At 50.5% G+C, this 27,885-nt stretch overlaps 1 protein-coding gene across 1 annotated transcript; it reads left to right on the top strand.

Annotated features, from left to right (window-relative positions):
- Positions 1–162: 162 nt before the first annotated feature.
- Positions 163–23,202, top strand: ZNF668 (zinc finger protein 668). Its single transcript, XM_038763388.1, is given in 4 exon segments — positions 163–238; positions 19,091–19,755; positions 22,054–22,745; positions 22,748–23,202. Coding segments are annotated over 3 exon segments (1,776 nt in total). The 5' UTR covers positions 163–238; positions 19,091–19,111; the 3' UTR covers positions 23,188–23,202.
- Positions 23,203–27,885: the final 4,683 nt, after the last annotated feature.

Raw genomic sequence — 27,885 nt, 5'->3', positions numbered from 1 at the left:
GTGAGCGCATGCGCGAGGCCGGGGAGCGGGGGCTCCTCCCCGTCCGCCCCCCGCCGCGGTCCTAGAGCCCGCCATCTTGGGAGTCTTTGTCTCCTCGGGCCGAGCCGAGCCGAACCGGACCGAACCGGCCTTTCTCCCGCCCGCCCCCCCCGGGTCCTAAAGCCCTCCGACCCTGCCCAACGCTTCGCTCAGCCCCCCGGACTGCTTTGGACGCCGAACGCGACATCGCCGCCGCCCGGTAGGGACGGGGCTCCGCGCACACTGACCGCATTGCTTAAGAATAATAACAATAATAATAAAAATGACGCCGATGAAGCGCTTACTACGTGCAAAGCGCTGTTCTAAGCGCCGCGGGGGAGTGCTTGGCACATAGTGAGCGCCGTGGCTCCCAGTCTTCATCCCCGTTTGACGGATGAGAGAACTGAGGCCTACAGAATGATAATAATAATGATGGCCCACCGAATAATAATAATAATGATGGCATTTATTAAGCTCTTACTATGCGCAAAGCACTGTTCTTTGACAGATGAGGGAATTGAGGCCCACAGAATAATAATGATAATGATGGCATTTACTAAGCGCTTACTATGTGCAAAGCGCTGTTCTTTGACAGATGAGGGAACTGAGGCCCACAGAATAATAATAATAACGATGGCATTTATTAAGCGCTTACTATGCGCAAAGCGCTGTTCTTTGACGGATGAGGGAACTGAGGCCCACAGAATAATGATAATAATGATGGCATTTATTAAGCGCTTACTATGCGCAAAGCACTGGTCTTTGACGGATGAGGGAACTGAGGCCCACAGAATAATGATGATAATGATGGCATTTATTAAGCGCTTACTATGCGCAAAGCGCTGGTCTTTGAAGGATGAGGGAACTGAGGCCCACAGAATAATGATGATAATGATGGCATTTATTAAGCGCTTACTATGCGCAAAGCGCTGTTCTTTGACGGATGAGGGAACTGAGGCCCACAGAATAATGATAATAATGATGGCATTTATTAAGCGCTTACTATGCGCAAAGCACTGGTCTTTGACGGATGAGGGAACTGAGGCCCACAGAATAATGATGATAATGATGGCATTTATTAAGCGCTTACTATGCGCAAAGCGCTGGTCTTTGAAGGATGAGGGAACTGAGGCCCACAGAATAATGATGATAATGATGGCATTTATTAAGCGCTTACTATGCGCAAAGCACTGTTCTTTGACGGATGAGGGAACTGAGGCCCACAGAATAATGATAATAATGATGGCATTTATTAAGCGCTTACTATGCGCAAAGCACTGTTCTTTGACGGATGAGGGAACTGAGGCCCACAGAATAATGATAATGATGATGGCATTTATTAAGCGCCTACTATGCGCAAAGCACTGCTCTTTGACAGATGAGGCAACTGAGGCCCACAGAATAATAATAATAGTGATGGCATTTATTAAGCGCTTACTATGTGCAAAGCACTGTTCTAAGCGCCGCGGGGGAGTGCTTTGCACATAGTAAGCGCCGTGGCTCCCAGTCTTCATCCCCGTTTGACGGATGAGGGAACTGAGGCCCACAGAATAATAAAAATAATAGTGATGGCATTTATTAAGCGTCTAGTATGTGCAAAGCGCTGTTCTAAGCGCCGCGGGGGAGTGCTTTGCACATAGTAAGCGCCGTGGCTCCCAGTCTTCATCCCCGTTTGACGGACGAGGGAACTGAGGCCTACAGAATAATAATAATGATGATGGCCCACAGAATAATAATAATAATAATGATGGCATTTATTAAGCGCTTACTATGTGCAAAGCACTGTTCTTTGACAGATGAGGGAACTGAGGCCCACAGAATGGTAATAATAGTGATGGCATTTATTAAGCGCTTACTATGTGCAAAGCACTGTTCTTTGACAGATGAGGGAACTGAGGCCCACAGAATGATAATAATAGTGATGGCATTTATTAAGCGCTTACTATGTGCAAAGCACTGTTCCTTGACAGATGAGGGAACTGAGGCCCACAGAATAATAATGATAATGATGGCATTTATTAAGTGCTTACTATGTGCAAAGCACTGTTCTAAGCGCCGCGGGGGAGTGCTTTGCACATAGTAAGCGCCGTGGCTCCCAGTCTTCATCCCCGTTTGACGGATGAGGGAACTGAGGCCCACAGAATAATAAAAATAATAGTGATGGCATTTATTAAGCGTCTAGTATGTGCAAAGCGCTGTTCTAAGCGCCGCGGGGGAGTGCTTTGCACATAGTAAGCGCCGTGGCTCCCAGTCTTCATCCCCGTTTGACGGATGAGGGAACTGAGGCCCACAGAATAATAAAAATAATAGTGGTGGCATTTATTAAGCGTTTAGTATGTGCAAAGCGCTGTTCTAAGCGCCGCGGGGGAGTGCTTTGCACATAGTAAGCGCCGTGGCTCCCAGTCTTCATCCCCGTTTGACGGACGAGGGAACTGAGGCCTACAGAATAATAATAATAATGATGGCCCACAGAATAATAATAATAATAATAATGATGGCATTTATTAAGCGCTTACTATGTGCAAAGCACTGTTCTTTGACAGATGAGGGAACTGAGGCCCACAGAATGGTAATAATAGTGATGGCATTTATTAAGCGCTTACTATGTGCAAAGCACTGTTCTTTGACAGATGAGGGAACTGAGGCCCACAGAATAATGATAATGATGATGGCATTTATTAAGCGCCTACTATGCGCAAAGCACTGTTCTTTGACAGATGAGGCAACTGAGGCCCACAGAATAATAATAATAGTGATGGCATTTATTAAGCGCTTACTATGTGCAAAGCACTGTTCTAAGCGCCGCGGGGGAGTGCTTTGCACATAGTAAGCGCCGTGGCTCCCAGTCTTCATCCCCGTTTGACGGATGAGGGAACTGAGGCCCACAGAATAATAAAAATAATAGTGATGGCATTTATTAAGCGTTTAGTATGTGCAAAGCGCTGTTCTAAGCGCCGCGGGGGAGTGCTTTGCACATAGTAAGCGCCGTGGCTCCCAGTCTTCATCCCCGTTTGACGGATGAGGGAACTGAGGCCTACAGAATAATAATAATAATGATGGCCCACAGAATAATAATAATAATAATGATGGCATTTATTAAGCGCTTACTATGTGCAAAGCACTGTTCTTTGACAGATGAGGGAACTGAGGCCCACAGAATGATAATAATAGTGATGGCATTTATTAAGCGCTTACTATGTGCAAAGCGCTGTTCTAATCGCCGCGGGGGAGGGCTTTACACATAGTAAGCGCCGTGGCTCCCAGTCTTCATCCCCGTTTGACGGATGAGGGAACTGAGGCCTACAGAATGATAATAATAATGATGGCCCACAGAATGATAATAATAATTATGATGGCATTTACTAAGCGCTTACTGTGTGCAAAGCACTGTTCTTTGGCAGATGAGGGAACTGAGGCCCACAGAATGATAATGATAATGATGGCATTTATTAAGCGCTTACTATGTGCAAAGCACTGTTCTAAGCCCCGCGGGGGAGTGCTTTGCACATAGTGAGCGCCGTGGCTCCCAGTCTTCATCCCCGTTTGACAGATGAGGGAACTGAGGCCTACAGAATGATGATGATAATGATGGCCCACCGAATAATAACAATAATAATGATGGTATTTATTAATCGCTTGCTATGTGCAAAGCACTGTTCTTTGACAGATGAGGGAACTGAGGCCCACAGATTAATGATAATAATGATGGCATTTATTAAGCACTTACTATGCGCAAAGCACTGTTCTTTGACAGATGAGGGAACTGAGGCCCACAGAATAATGATGATAAATGATGGCATTTATTAAGCGCTTACTATGTGCAAAGCACTGTTCTAAGCACCGCGGGGGAGTGCTTGGCACATAGTAAGCGCCGTGGCTCCCAGTCTTCATCCCCGTTTGACGGATGAGGGAACTGAGGCCCACAGAATAATGATAATAATGGTGGCATTTACTAAGTGCTTACTATGTGCAAAGCACTGTTCTAAGCGCCACGAGGGATTGCTTTGAACATAGTAAGCGCCGTGGCTCCCAGTCTTCATCCCCGTTTGACGGATGAGGGAACTGAGGCCTACAGAATAATAATAATAATGATGATGGCCCACAGAATAATAATAATAATAATGATGGTATTTATTAATCGCTTACTACGTGCAAAGCACTGTTCTTTGACAGATGAGGGAACTGAGGCCCACAGAATAATGATAATAATGATGGCATTTATTAAGTGCTTACTATGTGCAAAGCACTGTTCTTTGACAGATGAGGGAACTGTGGCCCACAGAATAATAATAATAGTGATGGCATTTATTAAGCGCTTACTATGTGCAAAGCACTGTTCTAAGCACCGCGGGGGAGTGCTTTGCACATAGTAAGCGCCGTGGCTCCCAGTCTTCATCCCCGTTTGACAGATGAGGGAACTGAGGCCCACAGAATGATGATAATAATGATGGCCCACAGAATAATAATAATAATGATGGCATTTATTAAGCGCTTACTAGGTGCAAAGCATTGTTCTTTGATAGATGAGGGAACTGAGGCCCACAGAATAATAATGATAATGATGGCATTTACTAAGCGCTTACTATGTGCAAAGCACTGTTCCAAGTGCTGCGGGGGAGTGCTTTGCACATAGTAAGCGCTGTGGCTCCCCGTCTTCACCCCCGTTTGATAGATGAGGGAACTGAGGCCCACAGAATAGTAAAAATAATGATGATGGCCCACAGAATGATAATAATAATGATGGCATTTATTAAGCGCTTACTGTGTGCAAAGCGCTGCGGGGGAGTGCTCTGCACATAGTAAGCCCTGAATAAATGCCATTATTATTTTTTTTTTTATTATGCAAGGTGACCAGGTGGTCCCACGGGGGGCACCCAGTCATCATCCCCGTTTGACAGATGAGGGAACTGAGGCCTACAGAATGATAATAATAATGATGGCCCACAGAATAATAATAATAATGATGGCATTTATTAAGCGCTTACTATGTGCAAAGCACTGTTCTTTGACAGATGAGGGAACTGAGGCCCACAGAATGAAAATAATAATGATGGCTTTTATTAAGCGCTTACCATGTGCAAAGCACTGTTCTAAGCGCCGCGGAGAGAGTGCTTTGCACATAGTAAGCGCCGTGGCTACCAGTCTTCATCCCCGTTTGACAGATGAGGGAACTGAGGCCCACAGAATGATAGTAATAATAATGGCATTTATTAAGCGCTTACTATGTGCAAAGCACTGTTCGAAGCGCTGCCGGGGAGTGCTTTGCACATAGTAAGCGCCTTGGCTCCCAGTCTTTATCCCCATTTGACAGATGAGGGAGCTGAGGCCCAGAGAAGTGAAGTGACTTGGCCAAGATCACCCAGCTGACAATTGGCGGAGTTAGAACCCACGACCTCTGACTCCCAAGCCCGGGCGCTTTCCACGGAGCCATGCTGCTTCTCCAATAAATAGGACGGAATGAATGAATGAATGAATGAATGAATGAATGAATGAATGCTGCCTTCTTCCCCATCCCCCGGGCCTAGCGACTGCCCCTTTCATCCCCACATTTTATTTAATTTGATATTATTTTGAGGGATGGGCGCCTGCCTTTCGGAGCCCACTGTTGGGTAGGGACTGTCTCTATATGTTGCCAACTTGTACTTCCCCAGCGCTTAGTACAGTGCTCTGACACAGTAAGCGCTCAGTAAATACGATTGATTGATTGATTGGGCTGCGCCCTAATTCTCCCACCCCCGGCATCAGCATCTGCCCGGGAAATCCTTTGCCCCCCGCTTCCCCTCATCCTAAACCGTCTGCGTTGGTCTTTGGCTCGGCCTGCCCTTGGTTCATTCAGTCAGTCCGTCGTACTTATTGAGCGCTTACTGTGTGCCGAGCACTGGACTAAGCGCTGGGAAAGTATCATTCGGCAACCGAAAGTGGTTGGTCTTCTGTGACCGTCAGATCGCCTGCCTTTTTCCAATGGGCAGCATCAAAGACCCCGCTATTTAAGAGGGCAGTCACCCCGGACCCTTGGTTTGAAGCTTTCTGTATCCCTTCTAATACGTAATAATGATGGCATTTATTAAGCGCTTACTATATGTGCAAAGCACTGTTCTAAGCACTGGGGAGGTTACAGGGTGATCAGGTTGTCCCACGGGGGGCTCACAGTCTTAATCCCCATTTTCAGATGAGGGAACTGAGGCCCAGAGAAGTGAAGTGACTTGCCCAAAGTCACACAGCTGACAATTGGCGGAGTGGAGATTTGAACCCATGACCTCTGACTCCAAAGCCCGTGCTCTTTCCATTGAGCCATGCTGCTTCTCAGTGATGATCTATCTATCTATCTATCTATAGATATATATAGAGAGAGATATAGATAAATATATACCGTGTATCAAATATATGATATATATCTGTAGACATCTGTATAGACATCTGTCTATAGAAGTATATCATATATGTGATACATGGCATATATTTATATCTCTCTATAGACACCTGTTTATCTATAGATATATATTATATAGATGATACATGGTATATATGTATCTATACCTCTCTATATCTATAGATAGATGATAGAATAGATAGATAAAGATAGCATGTATCATCTATATGATATATATCTGTAGATAAATCTACAAAGCATCTATATTATAATCTATAAATCTAAATCTATCTGTCTCGTCTATAGATAAATCTGTCTATATAACTGTAGGTTGAGCTATAGATCTATCTATATAACTATAGATGTGTATCATATATATGATACATGGTATATATTTATCTATACCTCTCTATAGACATCTGTACAGACATCTGTTTATAAATATAGATATATATCATATATATGACACATCGCATATATGTATCTATACCTATCTCTATATATCTATAGATGATAGAATAGATAGATATATATCATATATATGACACATCGCATATATGTATCTATACCTACCTCTATATATCTATAGATGATAGAATAGATAGATAAATAGATACCATGTATCATCTATACGCTATATATCTGTAGATAGAGCTATAGATCTGTCTATATAACTGTAGATAGAGCTATAGATCTATCTATATAACTATAGATGTACGTAGACATCTGTCTATAGATGTATATCATATATATGATACATGGTATATATTTATACCTCTCTATAGGCATATGTATAGACATCTGTTTATAGATATATAACATATATGATACATGGTATATATGTATCTACCTCTCTATATCTATAGATGATAGAATAAATAGATACCATGTATCATATATATGATATATATCTGTAGATAGATCTATAGATCTGTCTATATAACTGTAGATAGATCTGTAGATCTATCTATATAACTATAGGTGTATATATAGAGATGTATAAAGAGAGAGAGAGATGTGTATATAGATATACACACACACCGTGTATCATATATATGATTAGAAAGAGCCCGGGCTTGGGAGTCAGAGGTCACGGGTTCTAATCCCAGCTCCACCGCTTGTCAGCCGTGCGACCTTGGGCAAGTCACTTCACTTCCCTGGGCCTCAGTTCCCTCATCTGTAAAATGGGGATGAAGACATGTGAGCCCCCTGTGGGACAACCTGATCACCTTGTATCTCCCCCAGCGCTTAGAACAGTGCTTGGCACAGAGTAAGCGCTTAACAAATATCATCATTATTATATATATCTATATCTATCTATATATATATATGTGATATCCTCTGTGTGTTGCCGACTTGTACTTCCCAAGCGTTAGTACAGTGCTCTGCACACAGTAAGCGCTCAATAAATACGATTGACTATCCACCCCCACCCTACCTTACAAGCCTGGTCCTAGAGGCCGCCATTTATAAATACGATTGATTGATTGATTGATTGATTGATATGACTTCGCCTTAAGCGCTGGGTTCCTACAAGCCGGTCCTTTTTAACTGTCCGACGAGGAGGCGGTCAGCAGTTAGTGTTGCTCTGCCGAGGCTCCTCGCTGGCTCTGCTCACCCCCTTGGCATTGCTCTTGGAGACACCCGCCCGGTCCTAACGCCTGCCGGGCTGCTCTCCTCCCCCCGGAGCTCGTCTAAACCGTAATCGTGACGATTACGGTATTTGCTAAGCGCTTACTAAGGCCCAATCAATCAATCAATCGTATCAATCAATCGTATTTATTGAGCGCTTACTGTGTGCAGAGCACTGTACTAAGCGCTTGGGAAGTCCAAGTCGGCAACACATAGAGACAGTCCCTACCCACCAGTGGGCTCACAGTCTAGAAGGGGGAGACAGAGAACAAAACCAAACATACTAACAAAATCAAATAAATAGAATAGATAGGTACAAGTAAAATAAATAAATAAACAGAGTAATAAATATGTACAAACATATATACAGGTCCTGTGGGGAAGGGAAGGAGGTAAGACGGGGGGATGGAGAGGGGGACGAGGGGGAGAGGAAGGAAGGGGTTCAGTCTGGGAAGGCCTCCTGGAGGAAGTGAGCTCTCAGTAGGGCCCAGGCACCGTACTGAGCGGCGGGGTAGGTCTAAGGTAATTGGGTTGGACACAACCCCTGTCCGACGTAGAGCTCACACTGTCCTAAACCCCATTCTCCAGATGAGGTAAGTGAGGCCCAGAGAAGAGAAGGTCACCCAGCAGACAAGGGGCGGAGCCGGGATCCGAACCCAGGTCCTTCTGACTTAGTGGCTTTAGCCACTAAGCCTCCTTGCTTCTCCCAAGGCCTCTTTCTCCCCGCTTTATTTAACCCCATGGTGGCTTGGGTTCTGGGGGTTTTTTTTGCCTTTTATTTTGGTGAGGGGACCCCCATTGTAAGCCACGTCCCAGGCACGCTAATAATCCTTGAGTCTGCGCCGCATCCCTCCCTAAGCCCCCACAATTCACCCATTTTCTCCCCACAACCCTCCCATCCATCCATCATCATCAATCGTATTTATTGAGCGCTTACTGTGTGCAGAGCACTGTACTAAGCGCTTGGAAAGTCCAAGTTGGCACCATATAGAGACAGTCCCTACCCAACAGTGGGCTCACAGTCTAAAAGGGGGAGACAGAGAACAAAACCAAACATACTAACAAAATAAAATAAATAGGATAGATATGTACGAGTAAAATAAATAAATAAAAGGGGGAATAATAATAATGTTGGCATTTTGTTAAGCGCTTACTGTGTGCAAAGCACTGTTCTAAAAGTGCTGGGGGGGGGGATACAAAGTGATCAGGTTGCCCCACGTGGGGCTCACAGTCTTAATCCCCATTTTACAGATGAGGTGACTGAGGCTCAGAGAAGTTAAGTGACTCGCCCCAGGTCACACAGCAGGCGTGTGGAGGAGCAGGGATTCGAACCCATGACCTCTGACTCTTTCCACTGAGCCACGCTGCTTCTCAGGAGCGTTCTCTCCCCCCGTTCCCAGGGCTTAGCAACCGGTTGCCAAGGCCTCCGAGAGCATCGCTCCGTGCGGGCTGTTTTCTGCTAAAGGCCCTGAATTTCTTGGCAGCTTCACCCCTCCCGCCCCAAATTCATCATCTGCTTCCTGGCGGAAACCCAGAGATGTAGGGACTGTCTCTATATGTTGCCAATTTGCACTTCCTAAGCGCTTAGTACAGTGCTCTGCACATAGTAAGCGCTCAATAAATACGATCGATGATGATGATGATCATTCCTCTCCCCCTCGTCCCCCTCTCCATCCCCCCGTCTTACCTCCTTCCCTTCCCCACAGCACCTGTATATATGTATATATGGTTGTACATATTTATTACTCTATTTATTTATCTATCTATTTATTTATTTATTTATTTTACTTGTACATTTCTATTTTGTTGGTATGTTTGGTTCTGTTCTCTGTCTCCCCCTTTTAGACTGTGAGCCCACTGTTGGGTAGGGACTGTCTCTATGTGATGCCAATTTGTACTTCCCAAGCGCTTAGTACAGTGCTCTGCACATAGTAAGCGCTCAATAAATACGATTGATTGATTGGTTGATTGATTGATGATGATGATTGCGCTCCTTGGGGCCCCCGGGGACCCACGAGAATGCGTTCTTCCCAAAGCTGGAAAGCAAAGTCATCTGCGTGATGCCCGTTGTTGGGTAGGGACCGTCTCGAAACGTTGCCGATTTGTACTTCCCGAGTGCTCAGTACGGTGCCGTGCACGCAGTAAGCGCTCAGTATATGCGATTGAATGAGGGAATGATGCGGGAGGGAAAATGGGCAGCGGAGATGTGGTCCGTGTGATTAGGAAGCCTCAGATGGGCCCAGGACACCTGAGTTCTGGAGGGGAAGGAGCAGGTTGGGAAAAGGTGTTTATTATTATTTTTCGAATGGTATTTGTTAAGCGCTTACTATGTGCCAGATGCTGTGGTAGATACAAGCTAATCAGGTTGGACACAGTCCATGTCCCACACGGGGCTCACAGTTTTAATCCCCATTTTACAGGTGAGGTAACTGATAATAATAATAATAATAATGATGGTATTTGTTAAGCGCTTACTATGTGCAAAGCACTGTTCTAAGCACTGGGGAGATACAAGGTGATCAGGTCGTCCCACGGGGGGCTCACAGTCTTAATCCCCATTTTCCAGATGAGGGAACTGAGGCCCAGAGAAGTGAAGTGACTTGCCCAAAGTCACACCGCTGACAATTGGCGGAGCCGGGATTTGAACCCGCGACCTCTGACTCCAAAGCCTGGGCTCTTTCCACTGAGCCACGCTGTGAGCCCACGGTTGGGTAGGGACCGTCTCTATATGTTGCCAACTTGGAATTCCCAAGCGCTTAGTACAGTGCTCTGCACACAGTAAGCGCTCAATAAATACGATTGAATGAATGAATGAATTATAATAATAATGTTGGTATTTGTTAAGCGCTTACTATGTGCAAAGCACTGTTCTAAGCGCTGGTGGGGGGATACAAGGTGATCAGGTTGTCCCACCTGGGGCTCACAATCTTAATCCCCATTTTACAGATAATAATAGCATTTATTAAGCGCTTACTATGTGCAAAGCACTGTTCTAAGCGCTGGGGAGGTTACAAGGTGATCAGGTTGTCCCACGGGGGGTTCCGCAGTCTTCACTCCCATTTTACAGATGAGGGAACTGCGGCCCAGAGAAGTGAAGTGGCTTGCCCAAAGTCACACAGCTGACAATTGGTGGAGTCAGGATTCGAACCCATGACCTCTGACTCCAAAGCCCGGGCTCTTTCCACCGAGCCACGCTGCTTCTCATGGGTGAATGGATGAATGAGTAGAAGGGGAGACAGACATTAATATTTAGATAATTTTTAGACTGTGAGCCCACTGTTGGGTAGGAACTGTCTCTATGCGTTGCCAATTTGTACTTCCCAAGCGCTTAGTACAGTGCTCTGCACATAGTAAGCGCTCAGTAAATACGATTGATGATGATGATGATATAAATGGATAAAGTTGAGACGCCCCCCGCAGCAGAAAGCGACGGGGCCGGGGTTAGGAACCAGGTCCTCTGGCTTTTGGGCCCGGGTGCCTTCCATTAGGACACGCTGCACCCCCCGGCCTGCCTACTTGCTGGATGCCCTCCGGGCCCCCAGCGGGAACTCGGCCGACAAGGATAGGAGAGTGCCAGCACTGCACCATAATTACAATAATCGAGCCCTTCGAGCAGATTCTCGGCCCTGAAGCCTGAGGCTTGTCCGGCTAATCCCAAAGTCTGCTGTGTGACCTTGGGAAAGTCACGTCACTTCTCTGGGCCTCAGTTACCTTATCTGTAAAATATAATATAATAATAATGATGGCATTTATTAAGCGCTTACTATGTGCAGAGCACTGTTCTAAGCGCTGGGGAGGTTATAAGGTGATCAGGTTGTCCCATGGGGGGCTCACAGTCTTCATCCCCATTTTACAGATGAGGTAGCTGAGGCACAGAGAAGTGACTTGCCCAAAGTCACACAGCCAAGTGGCAGAGTCAGGATTTGAACCCATGACCTCTGACTCCAAAGCCCGGGCTCTTTCCACTGAGCCGCGCTGCTTCTCTCTATAGTAATATAATATTATTAATGTGATAATGGCATTTATTAAAAGCTTACTATGTGCAAGGCACTGTGCTAAGCGCTGGGGAGGTTATAAGGTGATCAGGTTGTCCCACAGGGGGGCTCACAGTCTTCATCCCCATTTTACAGATGAGGGAACTGAGGCCTAGTGAAGTGACTTGCCCAAAGTCACACAGCTGACAAGAGGCGGAGCAGGGATTTGAACCCATGACCTCTGACTCCAAAGCCTGGGCTCTTTCCACTGAGCCACGCTGCTTCTCTCTATAATAATATAATATTATTAATATAATAATGGCATTTATTAAGCACCTACTATGTGCAAAGCACTGTTCTAAGTGCTGGGGAGGTTATAAGGTGAAAAGGTTGTCCCATGGGGGGCTCACAGTCTTCGTCCCCATTTTCCAGATGAGGTAACTGAGGCCCAGTGAAGTGACTTGCCCAGAGTCACACAGCTGACAAGTGACGGAGCCGGGATTAGAACCCATGACCTCTGACTCCAAAGCCCGGGCTCTTTTCACTGAGCCACGCTGCTTCTCTCTATTATCGTATACTATTATTAATATACTAATATAATATTATTAATATAATAATGGCATTTATTAAGCGCTTACTCTGTGCCAAGCACTGTTCTAAGCGCTGGGGAGGTTATAAGGTGATCAGGTTGTCCCACAGGGGGGCTCCCAGTCTTCATCCCCATTTTCCAGATGAGGGAACTGAGGCCCAGTGAAGTGACTTGCCCAAAGTCACACAGCCGACAGGTGGCGGAGCCGGGATTTGAACCCATGACCTCTGACTCCAAAGCCCGGGCTCTTTCCACTGAGCCACGCTGCTCAATCCCAATGCTGCCCCTGCTCTTCCCCTGAAATGGCCCTTGGAGGGTCTCCAGTGACCTAGTGGAAGGATCCCGGGGTTGGGAGTCAGGGGCCCTGGGTTCTAATCCCAGCTCGGCCCCATATCCACCGTCTGACCTTGGATAAGTCACTTAACTTCTCTGGGTCTCAGCCTTCTGCCCTGCTATAATAATAATAATAATAATAATCGTAGTATTTGTTAAGCGCTTACTATGTGCCACTTTTAGACTGTGAGCCCACTTTTTAGACTGTGAGCCCACTGTTGGGTAGGGACCGTCTCTGTGTGTTGCCAATTTGTACTTCCCAAGCGCTTAGTACAGTGCTCTGCACATAGTAAGCGCTCAATAAATACGATTGATTGATTGCCAGGCCCAGCACTGGGGTGGATCCAAGCAAATGGGGTTGGACACAGTCCCTGTCCCACCTGGGGCTCACGGTCTCAATCCCCATTTGACAGGTGGGGCAACTGAGGCCCGGAGAAGGGAGGTGACGTGTCCAGGGTCACACGGCAGACAAGCAGCAGAGGAGGAATGAGAAGCCGTGACCCTCTGATTTCTCGACTGTGAGCCCGCTGTTGGGTAGGGACCGTCGCTATATGTTGCCACCTTGTAATAATAATAATAATAATAATAATAATGATGGCATTTGTTAAGCGCTTACTATGTGCAGAGCACTGTTCTAAGCGCTGGGGGGGATACAACGTGATCAGGTTGTCCCACGGGGGGCTCACAGTCAATCCCCATTTTCCAGATGAGGGAACTGAGGCTCAGAGAAGTGAAGTGACTTGCCCAAGGTCACACAGCAGACACGTGGCGGAGCCGGGATTCCAAGACCTCTGACTCCAAAGCCCGGGCTCTTTCCACTGAGCCACGCTGCTTCTTGTACTTCCCAAGCGCTTAGTGCAGTGCTCTGCACACAGGAAGCGCTCAATAAATACGATTGATTGATTGATTGATTGATTGATTCCCGGGCCCGGGTTCTGTCCACTACGCCCCGCCGCTTCTCTCAGCGGGATGCGGGGTAGCCATGGTGGCATCTTTGTGCCGGCTCGATGCGACCCTGTGGGTTCGGGACTAGCCAACGTCGGCCCTGCCCACCTACTCTTCCTCTCTAGACCGAAAGCTGTTTCTGGGCAGGGATCACACCCGCCGTCGCCGTTCTTAGTACAGTGCTGCGCCCACAGTAATAATAATAATAATAATAATAATAATAATAATAATAATGATGGCATTTATTAAGCGCTTACTATGTGCCGAGCCCTGTTCTAAGCGCTGGGGGGATACCAGGTGATCAAGTTGTCCCACATGGGGCTCATAGTCTTAATCCCCATTTTACAGATGAGGTCACTGAGGCGCAGAGAAGTGAAGTGACTTGCCCAAGGCCACACAGCAGACGTGTGGTGGAGTCGGGATTCGAACCCACGACCTCGGACTCCAGAGCCCGGGCTCTTTCCACTGAGCCAAGCGGTCACCAAATAATAATAATGATGATGATGGCGGTCTTCATCCCCATTTTACAGATGAGGGAACCGAGGCCCAGAATAATAATAATGATGATGGCATTTGTTAAGCGCTTACTATGTGCATAGCACTGTTCTAAGCGCAGGGGAGGATACGAGGTGATCGGGTTGTCCCACGTGGGGCTCACAGTCTTCATCCCCATTTTGCAGATGAGGGAACCGAGGCACAGAATAATAATCATAATGATGATGGCATTTGTTAAGCGCTTACTATGTGCAAAGCACTGTTCTAAGCGCTGGAGAGGATATGAGGTGATCAGGTTGTCCCACGGGGGGCTCACAGTCTTAATCCCCATTTTACAGATGAGGGAACCGAGGCACAGAATAATAATAATAATAATAATAATAATAATAATAATAATAATGATGGCATTTGTTAAGCGCTTACTATGTGCAAAGCACTGTTCTAAGCGCTGGGGAGGATACGAGGTGATCGGGTTGCCCCACGTGGGGCTCACAGTCTTAATCCCCATTTTACAGATGAGGGAACCGAGGCACAGAATAATAATGATGATGATGGCATTTGTTAAGCGCTTACTATGTGCAAAGCACTGTTCTAAGCGCTGGGGAGGATATGAGGTGATCAGGTTGTCCCACATGGGGCTCACAGTCTTAATCCCCATTTTACAGATGAGGGAACCGAGGCACAGAATAATAATAATAATAATAATGATGGCATTTGTTAAGCGCTTACTGTGTGCAAAGCACTGTTCTAAGTGCTGGGGAGGATATGAGGTGAGCAGGTTGTCCCACGTGGGGCTCACAGTCTTCATCCCCATTTTACAGATGAGGTAACTGAGGCTCAAAGAAGTTAAGTGACTTGCCCAAGGTCACACAGCAGACACGTGGCGGAGCTGGGATTCGAACCCGTGACCTCTGACTCCAAAGCCCGGGCTCTTCCCGCTGAGCCGCGCTGCCCGGCCCTCCAATTTCCCGGAGAGAACCTGTCTGCTGACGGGATTCCCCCCTCCACGTGTCACCTCCTCACCAGCCCCCTCTCCACGTAATCAATCGTATTTATTCCACAGTCAGCCGTATTATTACGATTAATCGTATTATCGTATCATTCCGTAATCGATCGTATTCACTCCACAGTTTGGAGTGGCTTTTTGGAAAGTCAGGGAGCAGGGGCAGATGCTGTCTCTCCCGGTGGACGCGGTCCCGGGCGTCGGCTCCTCCGGGGACCGGTGGTGTTCCGGATGGGGCTGTAGGGACGTGGGGAGTGTGTAGCCCGACGGGTTGCCTAAATAATTGGCCACCTGGGCCGAAGAGACTTTTAGACTGTGAGCCCGCTGTTGGGTAGGGACCGTCCCTACATGCTGCCAACTTGGACTCCCCAAGCGCTTAGTAATCAATCAATCAATCAATCAATCAATCGTATTTATTGAGCGCTTACTGTGTGCAGAGCACTGGACTAAGTGCTTGGGAAGTCCAAGTTGGCAACATCTAGAGACGGTCCCTACCCAACAGCGCGCTCACAGTCTAGAAGTCTAGAGAACAAAACATATTAACAAAATAAAATAAATAGAATAGATATGTACAAGTAAAATAAACAAATAGAGTAATAAATAGAGTAATTGTTCCCCACTGTCCCTCACAAATCCCTAAAATTTATTTTGATTCCAGTGATAGATTAATAAACAGGGTATTTCACAATCTCATTAAGGAATACAGGCAGTCCTTGACTTAAGACATTTATTATTTATTATTATTTATGGCATTTGTTAAGCACTTACTTGGTACCAGGCATTGTACTGTACTAAGCGCTGGGGCTTAGTACAGTGCTCTGCACACAGGGAGCGCTCAATCAATACGATTGATTGATTGATTGAGGAGGGCTGGGACTGCGGCCGTGGGTCTCGTGTGAGAGGCTTATTTATTATTATTTATGACATTTGTTAAGCACTTGGTACCAGGCACTGTACTGTACTAAGCGCTGGGGCTTAGTCCAGTGCTGTGCACACAGTAAGCGCTCAATCAATACGATTGATTGATTGATTGATTGAGGAGGGCCGGGACTGCGGCCGTGGGTCTCGTGTGAGAGGCTTATTTATTATTATTTATGGCATTTGTTAAGCACTTGGTACCAGGCACTGTACTGTACTAAGCGCTGGGGCTTAGTACAGTGCTGTGCACACAGTAAGCGCTCAATCAATACGATTGATTGATTGATTGAAGAGGGCCGGGACTGCGGCCGTGGGTCTTGTGTGAGACGCCGTTTCTGTGCGGGGCGGCGGGCTGCAAGACGGGCCGGAGGTTTCCTCATCTTTTCGCTTCCCGCCGAGAGGAGAGCCTTTAATGGGATACGCTGTAATCCCATTCTGGCAATCCTCTTCCCCTCCTCCTTGTTCCATCCACACGCGAGGATCTCATTCCTTCCGGCCTCTTCAATTGGAGCCGGAAATCGGATGCCCGGGGTCTGAGAGAGCGGGGGCGACGAGCCGAATGACCGGTGGGATGTGGCCTTTCCTCCCTTCAAGGCCCTAGAGAAGCAGCGTGGCTCAGCGGAAAGAGCCCGGGCTTTGGAGTCGGAGGTCATGGGTTCAAATCCCGACTCCGCCACCCGTCAGCTGGGTGACTTTGGTCAAGTCACTTAACTTCTCTGTGCCTCAGTTACCTCATCTGTAAAATGGGGATTAGGATTGTGAGTCCCACGTGGGACAACCTGATCGCCTCGTATCCCCCCAGCGCTTAGAACAGTGCTTTGCACAGAGTAAGCGCTTTAAAAGACGCCATCATTATTATTATTACTGAGAGCTCACCTCCTCCAGGAGGCCTTCCCAGACCGAGCCCCCTTTTTCCTCTCCTCCTCCCCATCGCCCCCGCCTTACCTCCTTCCCCTCCCCACAGCACCTGTATCTATGTATGTATGTTTTATTTGTACATATTTATTCTGTTTATTTTATTTTGTTAATATGTTTTGCTTTGTTCTCTGTCTCCCCCTTCTAGACTGTGAGCCCACCGTTCCCCAGCGCTTAGTCCCGTGCTCTTCACACAGTAAGTGCTCAATAAATACGATTGAATGAATGAATGAATGAATGATTGTCCTTGGTGCCCGGGGGAAGGGGTGGGACCACGTGGGATCTCTCTGGAAGCGGATGGCGGGTGGGGGACGTGCGGACCCTTACGCTGAGCCCTCATGTCAAGTACTCACGTCCCTCGTGTCAAGAACTCATTCATTCAGTCGTATTTATTGAGAGCTTACTGTGCACAGAGCACTGTACTAAACGCTTGGGAAGTACAAGTTGGCAACATATAGAGACGGTCCCTACCCAACAACGGGCTCACTCGTGTCCCTCATGTCAAGCCCTCTTGTCCGTCACACCGAGTCCTGCCGTCTAGCTCTCACGTTAGCCCTCACGCTTCTCACACCGAACCCTCACGCCAAGCCCTCCATGCCGCTCACCCCCAGCTCTCACATCGAGCCCTCACGTCCCTCGGGCCGAGCCCTCAATCAATCAATCAATCAATCGTATTTATTGAGCGCCTACCGTGTGCAGAGCACTGCACAGAGCCCTCGTGTCGAGCCTTCACATCGAGGCCTCACGCCGAGCCCTCACGTCCCTCGTACTGAGTCGGTCATATTGACCGATCACCTCCGGTGTGCAGAGCCCCGTCCTAAGCGCCTGGGAGAGTATAATGCAACAGTAAACGGGCACATTCTGCAGCGTGGCTCAGTGGGAAGAGCATGGACTTTAGAGCCAGAGGTCGTGGGTTCGAATCCGGGCTCTGCCGCTTGTCAGCTGGGTGACTTTGGACAAGTCGCTTCACTTCTCTGGGCTTCCGTTACCTCGTCTGTAAAACGGGGATGAAGACTGTGAGCCCCCTGTGGGACAACCTGATCACCTTGCATACCCCCAGCGCTTAGAACAGTGCCTTGCACATAGTAAGCGCTTAATAAATGCCGTTATTAATTAATGAATTAACTCTCCGCCCACCGTGAGCTTGCAGCGCTGAGACGAGGGCTTGGACGTAGTAAGCACTCCAGTACCATAATCATCATTATGAGGTAGGAAGGAGTAGGGACCGTCTCTAGATGTTGCCAACTTGGACTTCCCAAGCGCTTGGTCCAGTGCTCTGCACACTGTAAGCGCTCAATAAATACAATTGAATGAATGAATGACCCCCCCGACCCCTGACCCTTCAAAGCCCTACTGAGAGCTCACCTCCTACAGGAGGCCTTCCCAGACTGAGCCCCATCCTTCCTCTCCCCCTCCTCCCCATCCCCCCAGCCTTACCTCCTTCACCTCCCTACAGCACCTGTATATATATATATATATATATATATATATATAAATATGTTTGTACATGTTTATTACTCTATTTTACTTCTACATATTTATTCTATTTATTTTATTTTGTTTTTGTTAATATGTTTGGTTGTCTGTCTCCCCCTTCTAGACTGTGAGCCCGCTGTTGGGTAGGGACCGTCCCTATAGGTTGCCAACTTGGACCTCCCAAGCGCTTAGTCCAGTGCTCTGCACACAGTAAGCGCTCAATAAATACGAATGAATGAAGGGGGAAGGACTTCCAGGCCAGGAGGAGGAGGCGGGCGAGGGTCCGGCACGGATGGGGCGGTGGGGCCCAGCGAAAGGATGGTGTCGGGGCCGGCGGCGACGGCGTCCTCCGGGGAGCGATGGGTTGGGGGCGGGTGGGCAAGCGAAACGTCACGTCCCTCCTCGTCCTTCGCCCCTTCCAGGACCCCCGTTCCCGTCCGGCCATGGAAGCGGAGCCGACGGAGACGAGGCCCAAGCCGTCGCCGGCCCCGGCCCCCGCCGGCTACGCCCGGGCCGGCCGCCGCTTCAAGTGCCTCTCCTGCTCCAAGACGTTCCCCAACGCCCCCCGGGCCGCCCGCCACGCGGCCACCCACGGCGCCGGGCAGGGCGGGGAGCCCGGGCCGGCCGCGGGGGAGGGGGCCGGGGCCGGCGGCGGGGGGCCGGAGCCGGCGGCCCCGAAGCCGCGCCCCTTCCCCTGCCCGCTGTGCCCCAAAGCCTACAAGACGGCCCCCGAGCTGCGCAGCCACGGGCGGAGCCACACGGGCGAGAAGCCCTTCCCCTGCCCCGAGTGCGGGCGGCGGTTCATGCAGCCGGTCTGCTTGCGCGTGCACCTGGCCTCCCACACGGGCGAGCTGCCCTTCCGCTGCCCGCACTGCCCCAAGGGCTACGGGACCCTGTCCAAGCTGAAGATCCACCAGCGCTGCCACACGGGCGAGCGCCCCTACGCCTGCTCCGACTGCGGCAAGAGCTTCGCCGACCCGTCCGTCTTCCGCAAGCACCAGCGCACCCACGCCGGGCTGCGGCCCTACGGGTGCCAGCGCTGCGGGAAGGCCTACGCCGAGCTCAAGGACCTGCGCAACCACGAGAGGTAACCCGGCGGGGATAGCCGCGGGCGTCGCGCCGGCGGCGTGGCATCAATCGTGGCGCCCGTCGAGCGCCCACCCCGCGCCGGGCACCGTTCGAAGCGCTGGGGTGGGTACGAGATGATCGCGTTGGACGCGGCCCCTGTCCCGCGTGGGGCTCACGGTCTTCGTCCCCATTTGGCGGATGGGGCAACTGAGGCCCAGAGAAGTGAGCCGACTTGCCCAAGGCCACAGGGCAGGCAAGTGGCCAGAGCCCGGGACCTTAATAATAATCAGAAGAATAATGATGGCGTTCGTTAAGCTCTCACCGTGTGCAGAGCACTGCTCTAAGCGCCCGGGGGGGATACAAGGTGATCAAGTTGTCCCACGTGGGGCTCACAGCCTTCACCCCCGTTTTACAGATGAGGGAACTGAGGATCAGAGAAGTTAAGTGACTTGCCCAGGGTCACACAGCAGATGTGGCGGAGCCGGGATTTGAAATGGAGGTGGGGGGGGAGGGTGGAGCATCGTCGTCGTCATCGTCGATGGTGTTGAGTGCTTACCGTGCGCAGAGCGCTGTACTAAGTGCTCGGGAGAGTACGGTAAGTAAGGCACTTAAGTCCCTCGGGCAAGTCGCTTCACTTCTCCCCGCTTCAGTTCCGACGTCGGTGAGATGGGGATCGAGCCCGTGGGACGCGGATCGTGTCAATCAATCAATCAATCGTATTTTTGGAGCGCCTACTGTGTGCAGAGCACTGGACTAAGCGCTTGGGAAGTCCAAGTCGGCAACACATAGAGACGGTCCCTACCCAACAGTGGGCTCACAGTCTAAAAGGGGGAGTCTAAAAGTGTCCAACCTTGATTAGCTTGTATCGGCCCAGCACGCTCAGAACGGTACCCGGCACGTAGTAAGCGGTTACCGACTATTGTTTAAAGAGAAAAGGAAATGGTTGGGGGGGGGGGGTGGAGGTTGGAGGATGAGCGTCGTCATCGTCGATGGTATTGAGTGCTTACCGTGTGCTGAGCGCTGTACTAAGTGCTCGGGAGAGTGCGGTAAGTAAGTCACTTAAATAAGTCCCTGGGGCAAGTCGCTTCACTTCCCCACGCTTCAGTTCCGCCGTCCGTGAGACGGGGATCGAGCCCGTGGGCCCCTTGTGGGCCGCACATCGGGTCCAACTAAGTCCCTTAGCGTCTCCGAGCCTCAGTTCCCTCATCTGTAAATCAATCAATCAATCATATTTATTGAGCGCTTACTGTGTGCAGAGCACTGTACTAAGTGCTTGGGAAGTCCAAGTTGGCACCATCTAGAGACAGTCCCTACCCAACAGTGGGCTCACAGTCTAAAAGGGGGAGACAGAGAACAAAACCAATCAATCAATCAATCGTATTTATTGAGCGCTTACTGTGTGCAGAGCACTGTACTAAGCGCTTGGGAAGTACAAATTGGCGACATATAGAGACAGTCCCTACCCAACGGTGGGCTCACAGTCTATAAGGGGGAGACAGAGAACAAAACCAATCAATCAATCAATCGTATTTATTGAGCGCTTACTGTGTGCAGAGCACTGTACTAAGCGCTTGGGAAGTACAAATTGGCAACATATAGAGACAGTCCCTACCCAACAGTGGGCTCACAGTCTAAAATAATAATAATAATGATGGCATTTATTAAGCACTTACTAGGTGCACAGCACTGTTCTAAGCGCTGGGGAGGATACAAGGTGATCAGATTGTCCCACGGGGGACTCACAGTCTTAATCCCCATTTTACAGTTGAGGTAACTGAGGCCCAGAGAAGTTAAGTGCCTTGCCCAAGGTCACCCAGCTGACGATTGGCAGAGTCGGGATTTGAACCCATGACCTCTGACTCCAAAGCTCTTGCTCTTTCCACTGAGCCACGGCACATACCAACAAAATAAAATAAGTAGAATAGATATGTACAGGTAAAATAAATAAATAAATAGAGTAATAAAAATGTACAAACATATATACAGGTGCTGTGGGGAAGGGAAGGAGGGGCTGAAGACGGTGAGCCCCACGCGGGACAACCTTGACCGCCCGGCGCTCAGAACGGTGCCCGGCGCGTAGTAGGCGCTTAACAAAACGCCGTCGTCATTGCAGCAGGACGGCGGGTAGCCCGCTTTCCCCACCCCGAAGGAGCTCCCGGTCCGGAGTCTGAGAGCGGGGGGGGGGACGGTCCCGGTCTAGAGGGTCCGGAGTCTGGGATCTGGGACGGAGGCGCGGAGAGGGATGGGGGCGGGAGGGCGTCGGACGGAGGGGAGGGCGGCCCCCGACGAGTCCGTCCGCCCGCCCGTCCCCCCGCAGATCGCACACCGGGGAGCGGCCCTTCCTCTGCTCCGACTGCGGCAAGAGCTTCTCGCGCTCGTCGTCGCTGACCTGCCATCAGCGCATCCACGCGGCCCAGAAGCCCTACCGCTGCCCGGCCTGCGGCAAGGGCTTCACCCAGCTCAGCTCCTACCAGAGCCACGAGCGCACCCACTCCGGGGAGAAGCCCTTCCTGTGCCCCCGCTGCGGGCGCATGTTCTCGGACCCGTCCAGCTTCCGGCGGCACCAGCGGGCCCACGAGGGGGTCAAGCCCTACCGCTGCGACAAGTGCGGCAAGGACTTCCGCCAGCCGGCCGACCTGGCCACGCACCGGCGCGTCCACACGGGCGACCGGCCCTTCAGGTGCCTGCAGTGCGACAAGACCTTCGTGGCCTCGTGGGACCTGAAGCGCCACGGGCTGGTGCACTCGGGCCAGCGGCCCTTCCGCTGCGAGGAGTGCGGCCGGGCCTTCGCCGAGCGGGCCAGCCTCACCAAGCACGGCCGCGTCCACTCCGGGGAGCGGCCCTTCCGCTGCGGGGCCTGCGGGAAGGCCTTCGTCGTGTCCTCCAGCCTGCGCAAGCACGAGCGGACGCACCGCGGCGGGGACGGCCCCCCGGCCGGCCCGGCCCCCCCGCCGGCCGGGGCCGCGGAGGGAGCCGGGCGGCCGGCCCCCCCCGGGCGGCCTCCCGGACGGGGCCCGCGCCGGGCGGCGGGGTGGTGGCCACGCAATGGCAGGTGGTGGGCATAACCCTGGAGCAGGTGGGGCTGGCCCGGGGCGCCGACGAGGAGGGGGCCGGGCCGGGCGCGGAGCCCGAGGCGCCCGCCAAGCCCCCCGGCACGTGCCGGGAGTGCGGGCGGGCCTTCCCCACGGCGGCGGCCCTGCGGCGCCACGAGCGCTCCCACCCGGCCCTGCGCCCCTTCCCCTGCCCGCAGTGCGGCAAGGCCTTCTCCGACCGCGCCGGGCTGCGCAAGCACGGCCGGACCCACGGCTCCGCGCGGCCCCACGGCTGCCCGCGCTGCCCCAAGGCCTTCCTCAACGCCAGCGACCTGCGCAAGCACCAGAGGACCCACCCCCCGGCTCCCCTCCAGGCCCCGGACGCCCTGCCGGGGCCGCCCGGGGAGGGGACGGCGTGAGGGCGGCCCGCTCCGACCGGCGGCGGGGGGAGGGACGGGAGGGAGGGACGGGGGGTGACGGGGGGCGCCGGACGGCTGTACGGACCGCGCGGCCTACGAACGGTCGGTCAATAAAAGCTTTTCTCCCACGCCGGGCTCCGACCTCTGACTCGCGAGGGGCGGCCCGCCGAAGGGGAGAGGAGGCCCGGGCGGGACACGGCGGCGGGAAAAACGCTCCACCCCGGCTCTCGGGGCCGTCCCCTCGCCCCCGCCGCTCCCTCCCGGCTCTCCCCCGAGGAGTCCGCGCCCTCGACGGCTCATCCGACGCTCACCGCGTGCCGAGCGCTGTGCCGGGCGCTTGGATGAGTACGACGCGACGGAGCCGGTAGATCCGTTCCCGGCCCACCGGGAGCTGACGGTCCGGAGGGGGCCGCCGAGTCCAGGGGGGGCCTCCACCGGGCGTCCCAAAACGGCCCACGCTCCCCACCCGGGTGACCTGGCCTCGCTTCCCACGGCTGCCACGGCTGCGTCACTTTGGGCAAGTCACTTCACTTCTCTGGGCCTCAGTTCCCTCATCTGGAAAATGGGGATGAAGACTGTGAGCCCCACGTGGGACAACCTGATTACCTTGTATCTACCCCAGCGCTTAGAACAGTGCTTGGCACATAGGAAGCGCTTAACAAATACCAACATTATTATTATTATGGAAAATTTGAAGCATTCCTTCGATACTCTAACTTCGAGCGATTTTAGATGAAGACGTGTAATTAGAAAGTAAACTTGGTCTAGCGTGCAGCCCTTTAAACTAATTCGTATGTGGCTCTTTCTATACTCACTATCCATTCAGCCCCTATCCCACGTGGGGCTCCCAGTTGAAGAGGGACAGCAGGTATTTTCTCTCCATTTGGCAGAGCCCAAAACTAAGGCACAGAGAGGTTAAGTAACTTTGCCCAAGGTCACTCAGCCGGCAGACGGTCCCGATTCCCACTCAACGTTCTTTCCACGAGGCCACGTTCCCCGTCGCGCCCCAGAATTTCATCCCAGCCAGGATTTCCCCCGTTTTTCCAGGGTCATTGGCTCTGCACCTCCCTTCCTTGGCTCCCCATCAGAATCCTCCACGTTTCGTTGTCACGGACGCAGCCCTGCTCCTCAGTCCAGGCCTGCTTACTGCACTGCAGCTCTTTGCCGGCCTCTTCCCAGATCCTGGATTCCCAGGCACCGACACCTTAGGAGAAAATTCACAAATAATGGGATTCCCCAACTGAGCCAAACTACCGCATTTGCTTTTCCACTTTCTTCCCAGGTCCTGGATTCCCAGGCACCGACACCTTAGGAGAAAATTCACAAATAACGGGATTCCCTAACTGAGCCAAACTACTACATTTGCTTTTCCACTTTCTTCCCAGGTCCTGGATTCCCAGGCACCGACACCTTAGGAGAAAATTCACAAATAACGGGATTCCCTAACTGAGCCAAACTACCGCATTTGCTTTTTCCACTTTCTTCCCAGGTCCTGGATTCCCAGGCACCGACACCTTAGGAGAAAATTCACAAATAACGGGATTCCCTAACTGAGCCAAACTACCGCATTTGCCTTTCCACTTTCTTCCCAGGTCCTGGATTCCCAGGCACAGACAACTTAGGAGAAAATTCACAAATAACGGGATTCCCTGAGCCAAACTACCGCATTTGCTTTTCCACTTTCTTCCCAGGTCCTGGATTCCCAGGCACAGACACCTTAGGAGAAAATTCACAAATGACGGGATTCCCTAACTGAGCCAAACTACCGCATTTGCCTTTCCACTTTCTTCCCAGGTCCTGGATTCCCAGGCACAGACACCTTAGGAGAAAATTCACAAATGACGGGATTCCCTAACTGAGTCAAACTACCGCATTTGCTTTTCCACTTTCTTCCCAGGTCCTGGATTCCCAGGCACAGACACCTTAGGAGAAAATTCACAAATGACGGGATTCCCTGAGTCAAACTACCGCATTTGCTTTTCCACTTTCTTCCCAGGTCCTGGATTCCCAGGCACCGACACCTTAGGAGAAAATTCACAAATAACGGGATTCCCTAACTGAGCCAAACTACCGCATTCACCTTTCCACTTTCTTCCCAGGTCCTGGATTCCCAGGCACAGACACCTTAGGAGAAAATTCACAAATAACGGGATTCCCTACACTACCGCATTTGCCTCTCCACTTTCTTCCCAGGTCCTGGATTCCCAGGCACAGACACCTTAGGCAAATAACGAGATTCCCTAACTGGGCCAAACTACCGCATTTGCTTTTCCGCTTTCTTCCCAGGTCCTGGATTCCCAGGCACAGACACCTTAGGAGAAAATTCACAAATAACGGTATTCCCTAACTGAGCCAAACTACCGCATTTGCCTTTCCACTTTCTTCCCGGGTCCTGGATTCCCAGGCACCGACACCTTAGGAGAAAATTCACAAATAACGGGATTCCCTAACTGAGCCAAACTACCGCATTTGCCTTTCCACTTTCTTCCCGGGTCCTGGATTCCCAGGCACCGACACCTTAGGAGAAAATTCACAAATAACGGGATTCCCTAACTGAGCCAAACTACCGCATTTGCCTTTCCACTATCTTCCCAGGTCCTGGATTCCCAGGCACAGACACCTTAGGAGAAAATTCACAAATAACGGGATTCCCTGAGCCAAACTACCGCATTTGCTTTTCCGCTTTCTTCCCAGGTCCTGGATTCCCAGGCACAGACACCTTAGGAGAAAATTTGTAAATGATGGGATTCCCTAACTGAGCCAAACAACCGCATTTGCTTTTCCACTTTCTTCCCAGGTCATGGATTCCCAGGCACCGACACCTTAGGAGAAAATTCACAAATAATGGGATTCCCCAACTGAGCCAAACTACCGCATTTGCTTTTCCACGTTCTTCCCAGGTCCTGGATTCCCAGGCACAGACACCTTAGGAGAAAATTCACAAATAACGGGATTCCCTAACTGAGCCAAACTACCGCATTTGCCTTTCCACTTTCTTCCCGGGTCCTGGATTCCCAGGCACCGACACCTTAGGAGAAAATTCACAAATAACGGGATTCCCTAACTGAGCCAAACTACCGCATTTTGCTTTTCCACTTTCTTCCACTGCATTCTGCTATCAGTCCGTCAGTCAATCGTTTTGGCTGCTGGTCTGCTGTGTGACCTTGGGCAAGTCGCTTCACGTCTCTGGGCCTCAGTTATCTCATCTGTAAAATGGGGATTAGGACGGTAAACCCCACATGGGACATGGACTGTATCCAACTTGATTGGTTTGTATCCACCCGAGTGCTTAGTATAGTGTCTGACACATAGTAAGCGCCTAACAAATACCATAGTTATTCTTATTACTGAATGCTTAACAAGTACCATTATTATTATTATTATTTATTTATTGGGGTACTTACTGTTTGCAGAGCACTGTACCGAGCGCTGGGGACAGGTGGTATCCATGCTTCCCGCCCACGAGGAGCGCGGCTCGGTGGAAAGAGCCCGGGCTTTGGAGTCAGAGGTCATGGGTTCGAATCCTGGTTCCACCAATTGTCAGCTGGGTGACTTTGGGCAAGTCACTTCACTTCTCTGGGCCTCAGTTCCCTCATCTGTAAAACGGGAATGAAGAGTGTGAGCCCCCCGTGGGACAACCTGATCACCTTGTAACCTCCCCAGCGCTTAGAATGGTGCTTTGCACATAGGAAGCACTTAATAAATGTTATTATTGTTATTATTATTATTAATTATTATTTGGTGAGCCATGGGAATCTCCTCGGGTTACCGAAAGGGAAAACTGCAGTCCACTGAGAGCTGGAGAGACGGCAGACTGTAGACTAAGCTCCTTGAGACTGCAACCTCCTTGTGGGCAGGGGACGTGTCTACCACATCCGTTCTAGTATAATAATAACAGCGGTATTTCTTAAGCGCTTACTATGTGCCAAGCAGTGTTCTAAGCGCTTGGGTAGATTCAAGGTGATCAGGTTGTTCCATTGGGGGGTGGGGGGGTTCACAGTCTTCATCTCCATTTTACAGATGAGGTAACTGAGGCCCAGAGAAGTGAAGTGACTTAATAATAACAATGGCATTTATTAAGTGCTTACTCTGTGCAAAGCACTGTTCTAAGCATTGGGGAGGTTACAAGGTGATCAGGTTGTCCCACGGGGGGGGGGTCACAGTCTTCATCCCCATTTTACAGGTAAGGTAACTGAGGCCCAGAGAAGTGGAGTGACAATAATAATAATAATAATAATGGCATTTATTAAGCACTTACTATGTGCCAAGCACTGTTCTAAGCATTGGGCAGGCTACAAGGTGATCACGTTGTCCCACGGTGGGGGGAGGTCACAGTCTTCATCCCCATTTTACAGATGAGGTAACTGAGGCCCAGAGAAATGAAGTGACAATAATAATAATAATGGCATTTATTAAGCGCTTAATAAATGCCATTATGCATAGCACTGTTCTAAGCGCTGGGGAGGTTACAAGGTGATCAGGTTGACCCACGGGGGGCTCAGAGTCTTAATCCCCATTTTCCAGATGAGGGAACTGAGGCCCAGAGAAGTGAAGTGACTTGCCCAAAGTCCCACAGCTAAGTGGCGGAGCCGGGATTTTGGCAACATATAGAGACAGTCCCTACCCACCAGTGGGCTCACAGTCTAAAAGATAAATAATAAATAAATAAATAAATAGGATTGAACGACTGAATGAATA

This window comes from Tachyglossus aculeatus, chromosome 21, assembly GCF_015852505.1.
Source record: "Tachyglossus aculeatus isolate mTacAcu1 chromosome 21, mTacAcu1.pri, whole genome shotgun sequence".
NCBI lineage: Eukaryota > Metazoa > Chordata > Mammalia > Monotremata > Tachyglossidae > Tachyglossus > Tachyglossus aculeatus.
Note: the sequence above shows the minus strand (reverse complement) of the source record. Positions and strands in the feature narration are given on the sequence as shown.